We start from the raw sequence: 10751 nt of genomic DNA, 5'->3' as shown, positions 1-10751 counted from the left end.
CCAATGGAAGCAGGGCATGCCTTGAATTCAGGTTTGGTGAAAAGCTCTTTCTTCAAGAAGCATTGTGGTTTCAGCCTGAGATAACCTTGACCATGATAAGGGAAATCTTCATGACTTCCTGTAAGCTTGGAGTCCTTAGTAAGATGAACAGTGATACCAGAAGAAGCCATGGCTGCTCCAAGACGTAGCTGGACCATGTAGTTGGACCTTTAAACAGTGCACACAATGGAGGGGATTTATCTTGGATGCCAAGAGCTTCCATATGCCAGACTGGTATCGATAATTTATTTGATGGTGCTTTTTTTGTTTGTTTGTTGTTGTTTTGGTGACTAGCCCAGTGAGGCCTTTTGTCTTCTAGTGCTGGGGAGGCACTGCCATTTCAGAATACTTGAGCAAACTTGTAGCAATATATACGTCAACATGTATGTGACTGGGGCCATATTAATGACATAACAAGAAAGCATAATTGGAAAAATATGCCTAACGGAAGGTCGAGGACTGAAATAAATGGGATCTCAGTAAATGGTTTGGCAAATTTGCCTCTTGGAGAAAGTGTCTGTTGTCAGACACTGTTGCCTTTGAGTTCATGTTGGCTTACATGAAAGAAACATAGTTATCACAAATCACACGCAAACCTACATAGGCCTCTTTGGAGGGTGGATCCTGGTAGCACACTCTGTTCCTTGCAGGAAGGTCTGTTATCTCTAAAAATAGAAGATAATATCCCAAGACGTGGGCCTTGAAAGAAGACAGATATCTGTGTGAGCGCCATGTCCCTGTGTCTTTGGTTCTTGTTCCATTGCCCAGTCACTTCCAACACATCTGAGGGACATCAGCCAAGATCATCAAACTTTGCTTCTTTTTGTTTTTGTAATCTCACGTTTGGGTACTCAGTGGCTTGGATGAACAGAAACTTTTAATGCTAAATGCCATCCATGGTCTCATAAAAACAGCTTAGTTCCAATTCAGTCTCAAATCAGTTAATCTTCTCTGGACTCTGCTACTGCACCAGAAGTTTCAGGCCACAATCCAGGCTCCCCACCCCACAAAAAACCCAAAGTTGCTTCATTCTTTCTTATTATCAGTCTTATAAATAAATACATAATCATAGTTTTGCTAAAGCAGAAAAGAATCGAAGCCATCCAGTTACTTGCTTTTTCTATCTCACAGCCTCCCTTGATTTTTAAAAAAAGATCCATCACTTTAACTGGGCTGAACATTATAACTTCTGGAAATCAGTAGAACAGCTGTTTATTGCTGCTTAACTCTTAAGCAACAATAAACAGCTTAATCCAATTCTGCTTGGATTCTTCGTATCCTTCCCCACCCCTGTTCCATCAATTTTTATCTCAATTATTTGGCAATCCTGCAGTGACTCTGCAGGTGCATCTTTGGAACCTGTTACTGGAGGCAGGTTGGTATCTCACCGGTGAAATCTGCTTGATGTACAGACATTAACAGATGAGAACATTTAACAAACTTCATCTGTTGTTTTCTGAATGTGGACTTCTAATTAACTAATTGCTGTTAAGGGTTCAACATCTGCACATTTATGTTTGAGAACCAAGGAGATGTTTTCTTGGCTCAGAGAAACCTACTTTATCTACAATACTTTGCAAAATTTGGATTTCCATCATCCTACTTCCTCTTCCATCCACATTTACGTACTTTTGATTCATTTTTCCTCTCTGAACCACATGGTGGCATCAGAGTCCTTTAACTGCCAAACCCACATTCCTGTAACTTTGGGGTGGGGGAGGTAATGTGCATCATTTTTTTGTGCATTACTTATTCTCGAGTTCTTGGCCATCCCAGCCTTCTCCTCCCTTCCTGGATAATTTATGTTAATATATTCTTTTCCTTGCATGCCTCTTGACAGCCAGCTTCTTTTCATGCAAGAGAACTCTTCAGATATTCTTTGGGACCCCAGAAGTGGGGGGAGGGGAAATCAGGATTTCTACAAACAAACAAGCAAGAGGGATTTTCCATCTGAAAGTGACACTGGTGTGTGGATCCTTGTGTCCCAGTCTGCCCTCGTCTACAACACACGTGTGCTGGCTGATTGCCTCTTCCCACAGCCTTTCCGAAAATAAAGTGACGTATTTTATTCAAAGGCTGAAGAAGCCCAGTGATTTCCCACCTAGAAGGATTCCTTTCTGCTCAGATTTTCTTGAATCCCGTGCCAAAGTGAAGTCCGTGTTTCTTTCACCTGAAGCTTGGAGAAAGCAAGTTTAGAACTGGAGGAAACACCGAAGGACTATCAACTTCTGCAAAAGGGATTCTCTCTCCAGGAAATCAACTGAACTAAGTTCTGGACCTCCTATACCAGCTCACCAAAAATTCATTGACTGGAGATCTGTTGATCCATTTGATCCTGCATTCCTAGAGGATTAAAGAATCCATAAAAATACTGGATACTCTTTATCAGCTAAGATTTTTCACTGATTCAGGTCCCTGGATCTGATTGTTGGGCCTTGCCCGTTGTTGACATTCTAGATCTAGTTCTCTTTAAGGTCTATGGTTCTCTCTGCCAAAGCTTTTATTCTCTTTAGTTGTATCCTCACCTGTGATTAGAGTTTATTTTCAAGGTGGTGGACAGAGTGCTGTTCTCTCAGGGCAGTCAGTATGTTCAGCTGGATGAAAAAGAACGAGAAGAAAACTCCAGAGGTGATCCGCACAGTTACTGAGGGCCTGAAGGACCTCTACAAGAGGAAGCTTCTTCCCGTGGAGGAGTTTTATCGATTCCATGATTTTCACTCACCAGCTTTGGAGGATGCCGACTTTGACAACAAGCCCATGGTGCTGGTGGTGGGCCAGTACTCGACTGGCAAAACGACCTTCATTAAATACTTGCTGGAGCAAGATATCCCCGGCAGCCGCATTGGACCCGAACCCACCACAGACTCTTTCATTGCCGTCATGCATGGTGAAACGGAGGGGATCATACCAGGCAACGCTCTTATTGTAGACCCCAAAAAGCCCTTCCGAAAACTCAACCCTTTTGGAAACACCTTTCTTAACCGGTGAGTACCCCAGATCATTACTGATTCCTTTCTGTCTGCATGTATTTTTTAAATTATAACTTAGAATTAGAGCGATCTAGGGTGGTGGGCATCAAGCATTCCAGAACCAGGGCGTTTATTGATTTCAGTATGCCACGTGACACTGAATTTGGAAAACTGTCTGTCTGTGCGTGTGCTGACCACATATGGGCAAATTATCCACATGCAGAACTTTCCTGCTTATCTCACTGATACCCTTCCGAGGAGCCGACGATGGTCTAGGTGGCCTTTCTCTTTTCCTTCCCTGCTTTTAAGCATCACGACTGCCCTGTGAAATAGAATAGGCAGAGAGACGCTGACAGACCCAACTGAGCCTTCTGGCTGGGAGGGCTTTGAAACCTTATGTTTCTGCTCCGGTGCCACACCCTAGCCCAGCCTCCCCAACAGCACCTGCTAAATGGACACAATGGGAACTGTTACCCCAATAAAGCCAGAAGGCATCAGAGGGACAAACGGGGAGCAAAGGGTGGGCAGACAGATCACCAGCATCAGTAGTGCACCATTGATGTGTTGCAATGGAACGCACTGGCTGGAGATCATAGGCTTTGGAGTCCAGCACATCTGAAAAGTGCCCGATTGGAAAAGGCATTGTACCAGGCTGACTTTCTCCTGTACTTTTAACAGCTTTTATGAAGGGCCTTCAATGTACATACCACAGATCAGAAGAGCTAATTCCAGCAACTTCACCCTATCTAGGCTGGGACAATAAAAGCTGCATTTCCCCTTATTGCCAGCTGAGATAGGAGCCCCAAGGATTTTGCTACTGGTTTCACCTTTTGGTATCTTTCTTCTTTGTGTTAAAAAAAAAATAGAGAAATGATTATTCTATAAATTTGATCAGGAAAAACAATCATCATTCTCCTCCTGCAGCCCACCGATTGAAAGCCAAATCTTGAGAGGCATGGGGAAAAGGAAGAGTCCAAATTAAATGGAAGCCTTGAGATTGTAAAATAGGATTAGAGTCTTCCTTCGAAGACTCACGGTCTGAGAAACAGTCACTGCCCAAGCCTCATGATTTCCTTTTCCATCACTCACTGTAGATTCATATTATTTATGCTTTTTATTGAATTTTAAATTGTTTTATTGTGAACCGTCCAGGGTCCCCCGTGTGGGGGAGATGGGCGGTGATAAAAATATGATAAACAAATAAATAAATAAATATTCAGTCTAGATTATACAACACGTTAAAGCTGCCTTGTCTTAATCATGGTTTGTTGAATAAACCATTTATCTGGGTTCATACACGGTCAGTCATACATCCTTGGTTACTGATCACCTTCTCTGGGCTTGCAGTACACACTAATCAGATTAAATCAAGATGTTTTGGGTTTGAGGATGTCTGGATTCTCAAGTCCAATAGATAATCTCTGCTATCAAAGGATATTAAAAGGAATGATAGGAAGAGGGAGCAGCGCTGGTCACTCACACTTTGCAGTCCTGACCCCCCACCCTCCCAGCAGAGCAGATTCACACATTGCACTAAGCCATAGTAAAGTTTCTTTGGTTCTAGCTTCGCTGGTTATGTGAACCCATCCTTTGTGATCAGGGTTTAGCATGTTGTATACATCCAGCCAAGATAGGTTCCAAAAACTTATTTTCATTTTTTGCTCAACGTATCTTTAAAACAATCCTGCCAACTGACGAAGAACCTCAGTAAAATTACTCTTGATTGCAATTTGCCTTCAGAGAATGGGATCTGATGCCTCCAGTTAATTTCCTGAGAGCCCCACTTTTAGCATCTTAGTTTACACAGGATGGGCTATGCTCCTTCCTCAGTCAAGTAGTTTATGAAACCTCAACTCCACCCTGAGTACAAGTTTGGCAGCTGTTGCCGCCATTCTTACTTGCATTACCTCTTTCCCCCTGAAGGGACTATCAGCTGGGATTCCAGAATTGGATGTAGACCTAACAAAAGTATTACAGTAGATGAACTTTGAAGACTGAAGGATCATACACAATGGATGGATGGACAGACAGATGTGTTTGAAGGTGAAGAAAGGCAAAAGTCACCTGCAATCACTTGAGATAATTGATGCAACTGTAAATCATTGATGCTGCAAATCAGTCAGAGTCATGCTTTTCAGCTCCTCTAGAATACGCACTGCTGTTTAGACAGAAATGGTTGCATGTATTCAAGTGGTTTGAACAGGATTGTGAATTTTAATCGGTTTAAACCAGGGGAGCACAATCTGAAGTACCAGGGCTATATGGAGTTCCCCACAAACCTTGGGTTTAGCCCTGAAAGTTCCCACCCAATTGTCACTTTTAATATGACAGAAACCTAAATTAAATCCACTGGGAGTGATAACATTAACCCTATTGAATTAATTGAATTTCAATCCAATATAAATGAAATTAAGCTCAATCCAATTTTGTTTTTTCTCTTGTCCCCATTGTGAAGTAGGCACTGGCATGCCATTCCAAGACCATGCTAGATCCCAAAAGTGATATACCCACTTTAAAAAAAGTAGATTAATTAACAACATCCAGGTTGATTACACTGATTTGTGAAAGACTTCCCTGATTAACTTCTCCATCTGAGAGGGAAAAGGGCACCCCAGGCCTTCATAGCTTTCAGTAAAAAGACTTTTGGCAGCTTGGTCTATGATGTCTTCTCACTGCTTCTTAGTCAGTGAGGGAAAAAAAATCGGAATTGTTAGTTTGCTATTGCTGGGCTGAAGGAACTACAGGCCCCACTACAGAGACTTGCTGAATGCCAAAATTCCTGGGAAGCTTCAGCCATGCAAATAAAGAAAGAGCAGCTGCTTGTGGTGCTACGGAGGAGGAACGGAGTGGCGCCTTTCCAAAATGCAGAACTGAGATCCGTATCAGCTGCCGAGGTAGCACTGTCAAAGGGTGAAAGTAAAAATTAGCAGATGCTGCAAATGAGAAACGAACAATTCCATAAACTCCAGCTAACTTAATGCACTGTTGCCACAGTATCTGAGCATGCAACAAATTGTGCTTCGAGAGAGGCTTTCATCAGCCACCTTCTCCACACCATTTATAATCTGATGTACCTTTATTATGCCTCCTTCTCTTTTATTCCAGCTTAGAAAATAACCCCAAACACTATTGCCATTATAATGTTTGTTTGTCTATGTATCACGTTTATACCCTGCCACAATCCCACAGGACTCTTGGCAGTTTTACAGGAATACGCAGATGACTAAAACATCCACGGCCCATTTAAAAATAGAAGCCTTAAAAACATACAAGGACCGAAAACCAGAAATCCAGGTGTCAGATCCCAAACGCCCTCAGGAACAGCTCCATTTTCAAATGCTTCCAGAAGGTAGCTGAAGTTAGAGTTAGTCTAAGTTCAACTGGGAGGCCATTCCAGAGGGCTGGTGCTACTATAGGAAAGTCGTGCCCCCAAGCCTTGCCCCCCACCCTCAACTCCTGAAAGTGGGGAACCACCAGCTGCTTTTCACAGCAAGATTGAATTGGTCAGGCAGATTCAAGGGGGCAAACGTGGTGGGCAAGGTAGGGAAGGTAACTTGGTGCCAAGCCGTAAGAGGTTAGAATTTTATGATGGACAACATGGCTTTTCTCCCATGGATCATTTGGTGGCCCTTTTAAGCCCTTTTTTCAGCCCTGTGTACCCAAATCTTTGCAAAGACAGGCCAGTTCCTTAGTTGATGGACCATGCTACTTCACGAGCCAAACCTGCCAGATGCAAGAAAGATCCTTGTTGTGTTTCTTAATCACAGAAGTGGAAGGAACAAATTCATGTGAAATCCATGGCCTGCATTTTACTCTAGTCTTTTCTTTCTCTATAGGTTTATGTGTGCTCATTTGCCCAACCAGGTTCTTGAGAGCATCAGCCTTATAGACACTCCAGGAATCCTGTCAGGTGCTAAGCAGCGTGTGAGCCGAGGTAAGGTGGAAGGAGGTTGGCACCTGCCCGAGTGCATCCTGCCGCGTTGGAGAACATGCACTCTCCCCACTGCTCTTAGTGCAAAAGTCAAACCCACTCCTGGAATCCCATGGTTCAAAGCAACCCCAGGCCCATCCATTTCAGGGGTGGCCCCGTGGGTGATTCAGAACTGCAGCTCTCCTAAGTCCCAACCGTTGGGCATGCTAAGTCATATACAATTAGACCAAGGTTTTTCAGACATTATTTGTAGGTCATAGTCCTTCCACTATAAGCCAGAAGCAGAATTACACTGGATTGTATTCATTTTCTGCATATACATCCTGCTTTCCATGCTGGTGCCTTTAGCTGCAGGGCAAGGAACCAGTAACCTTTTAGAACTTCAACTCGCAGCAGCCTCAACCAGTCTGGCCAACAGGGAGGGATGTTGTGAGTTGTAGTACAGCTCTGTCTGGATGGTTGTCGGTTCCCCATGGTTCCTGAACAGAATTGCTGTGCCTCTCAAGCTGAGTAATCCATCCACCCTGCAAACACGTTTTACCTCATCTCCTTCTCCACTAATTCACACATACCTAGAGTGCTCTTGACATACCTTGGAATGTGAATAGCCCATCTCAGAGCTGTGCTTCTCTATGGATTCTCGCTCTTTACATGCACCACATCTCTCTCTCTCTCGCACATTCTGTTCCCACTCAGTAGCTGCCTTTGTAGCTGCTTAGTTCCTGCCTTTGCTAAATATTTCCTTACCGCGTGTAATTTTTGTACATGGAAGATTAGGTAACATGCATGGCCTCCCCATTTGTGACTTGCAAAGGCAATCCATCAGCCCCATCCAAAGCCAAAGGAGCAGAAATGTTCTGGTCTGCCTGCCCCAGAATACAAAAATGGAGCTAAAAGAAATGTATTTGCACCATCTTTGTTTCCTCTGAAATCAACCTTTGAAACTGGAGCAATATTTACCAACCGGGGCAGGATCTGTTCATAGCAATACCCAAAGAATGCCACAAGGGAGGGACCACACCAGCTTTGTATTTTGCAGACAGTGCCAGCTTGGGATGAGAAACCAAGTCAGGCAGCACTGATAAATACAACCAAGCTTTGCCCAGAACCAAGTGTGCTATCTGGGAATGCTAGATTTGTTTTTCCCTGCTTCTTTAACATTAATAGCCTTAACTGCTCAGGAGTTGCCTCCTGCCATCTTGGCCAACCACACACTCTCAAGTGTCTCATGCTGCCCTCTTGCCCCTTCTTCTGTTCCTGAGGACGTGAATGCCACCTTTTCTTTCCCCCTCATCATCCCTCCCTGTTCAAAACTCACAAAGTTCTGCATTTGTCTTAATGCCCGTTGGTGCTGTAACCAAGACGGCTTTCAGATGAGGATTTATTGTAGAATTGCCATGGCATATTCACTTATAGCATACTGGGGATTCCTCCAAGGTCATCTGTAATTCTCCTGTTTTGGTACTCTGTTTTGATCTTGCCAGGGAGAGCCCAACAGCTTTCAGAGGGGTGGAGAAGCTGTGCGCTCTCCCTAGGTGTAGAGGTCCCTCACTCCTTTTTTAAAGGGGCATTGCTTTGAAGCAGAGCAAACAAGTACAACTGTGTTCTGGCCATTTCAGGCTTTGAGTAGCCTGCCAAGAGTGGTGGGTGGGGCCATCCTGTCTGAAAAAAAAATTAATGGAACCAAGAGAAAATAAACTAAGAATGAAACATATTTACTTGGTTAAATGTGTAATGATTTACACGTAATCATTCATTGCGTTCATGAAACCCATTGAATGCAGTCATGATTTTCTCTTTTGCTTGCTTGCTTTTCATTTATTTCATGCTGGTGGCAATAGTTTTGCAGGGGGAAAGGAAACCATAACTCTGCACCTTAAAATAAGCCAGAGCTGAGTAAACATTCAGCGTAATCTTTACACCAGCTGCTGTTTCAATTGTCCATTTCTTCGTTTTTAAATCAAGCTTTCAAGAAGGACTAACATGACTTTTTAAAGTAACATATAATACAGTGCTGACTGTGATGTGATGTGATGTGATGTTAATTTGCTTTACACTTGTTATGTGGCAAGGACTGCAAGCATAATATTTAAAGGTGCTAAGTGTCTCCTTGGATTGTGAGTTACCCAGCAGCCTTCTGAGAAAAGGCAGAAAAAAATGGTGGATATACATTTACAGGAGCAGTTAGGACCTAGGTAGCAGAAGGAGGCTTTTCAATGGGTGAGGGAAACTATGTAGAGGCTGGGGAGGGCGCCTGGAATGGCTGATGAATAGAAGCAAAGGACAGGCCTGTTTCTGAGTGTTGCTGGTGCCTTTTTGTCTAATTTTTGTAACCTTGTCAACTTTAAGATGTTTGGACTTCAACTCCCAGAATTCCCCAGCCAGCATGTCCACCATCCAGATGTTCCACTTCCATCACATCACCTCTGGTCAAACCATTGTTGAGCAGACATCCCATCAATCTTTCCAAAGCTGGCTGGAACTGGTGGGAACTGTGGCTTAACAAATCTAAAAGACTCTGGGACAAGCCGGTGTATCCATTAGAGACTCTTTTAATCCTCTTCAGCCATCTAGCTTCCTAGAGGTGCAAGGATAAAAGTGGATGCCTGCCAAAAGACACGATTTGCTGGAACAGGCTGTGGAAACAGACACGTTCCCTGGAGACGAGGCTAGCCTCAGGGCTGGGTGCTTACTCTGGAGCCACGCTGAGCTCAGTGACTTCTCCTTGTGTGCCTATTCTGCAGTGAGCTAGACTTAAGAAAAGTGGGGTGTAGTTCTACCACCCTCAAACCCTACAGTTTTAATTTCTACCCTAATTAGAATTCCACCATTTGGCGTAGACGTAGATTCCTTGATCACCATCCAGTTCACTGTCATCCTGCTGCTGTAAGCACGACAAATGCTGTAAACTCTATACCCAAGAATTAAAAAAAGTTTTAAGCTGGCAGGGCGTGGGGGGCTATTTATGCAAGGAGATTCCAGGGATGGGGCTGTCCAGTCCTTTCCTGGACAATGAAGCTTATATGTTCCACCCTAGTTCCCCTGTGAGGACAACACGGGATATTTTGGATCCTCCCTCTGATGTTAACATTTCTGTACTCACCTCCCCTTGGAACTACAAGTTCCCTCTCTGGGAGGGTTGGGTTTGATATGAGTGGATCTTTATTCAGGGGTGGGGTGGCATGGAACCTCTCTTGCCTTCCCCCTCTTTCAGGAGGCCCCATAGAGAGTTTTATCTCCACATTTCATGCTAAAGTATGCTGAGAATCTGGATGTGCCCCACCTCAGGGTGAAGGAACAGGGGAAGGACTGCTCCCTGCTCAGATTTGGTCTTGTTTATTGCAACTGCTTGCCAGGAATTTGCATCCACATGGATGAGACTTTTCCTCTGCTTTCTTGGCAAGCGGCATGTTAATCCTGTGGCTCATAGCAGAACCGAATTCTAGCATCTCTGGTGTTCAAGAGCAGTCTCCTCCATCAAGCTGGCACCCTCCAAATGTGTCAGAAAAAAAAATTATTTCTGAGGAGGCTGCTTTGGGGACCAAGGGCTCCTGACTGGTGCATTATCCTACAATCCTTTTTAATTTCCTACTAACAAATAGGCTTATTCAGACATGCAGTAAATATAGTCCGTGTATGCATAGCAACTCTCTCATCTGAGCTATTATTGCTTCACCCTTTGTAGGGCATATATGAAGCAAAATGAAGAGGTGGGGAACAAGTCTTCCAAATGTCTATGGGAAAATACAGTCCTTGTGCCCTGGCAGCTCCATGCCGAGAGAATGTCTCTTGCGTGCCAAGGCAGAGGAGGA

At 43.9% G+C, this 10751-nt stretch overlaps 1 protein-coding gene across 1 annotated transcript in view; it reads left to right on the top strand.

Annotated features, from left to right (window-relative positions):
- Window positions 1–1841: 1841 nt before the first annotated feature.
- Window positions 1842–10751, top strand: part of EHD2 (EH domain containing 2) — a 32578-nt gene continuing 23668 nt past the window's right edge. Inside the window, exons 1-2 of the mRNA XM_063312526.1 lie at window positions 1842–3023; window positions 6845–6942. Coding sequence (XP_063168596.1) covers window positions 2626–3023; window positions 6845–6942 — 496 coding nt within the window. The 5' untranslated portion in view covers window positions 1842–2625. The remainder of the gene's footprint in view (window positions 3024–6844; window positions 6943–10751) is intronic.

This window comes from Candoia aspera, chromosome 10 (genome assembly GCF_035149785.1).
Source record: "Candoia aspera isolate rCanAsp1 chromosome 10, rCanAsp1.hap2, whole genome shotgun sequence".
In the NCBI taxonomy this organism is placed as follows: Eukaryota; Metazoa; Chordata; class Lepidosauria; order Squamata; family Boidae; genus Candoia; species Candoia aspera.
The sequence above is the reverse complement of the archived record's forward strand: the minus strand, read 5'-3'. Positions and strand labels throughout refer to the sequence as shown.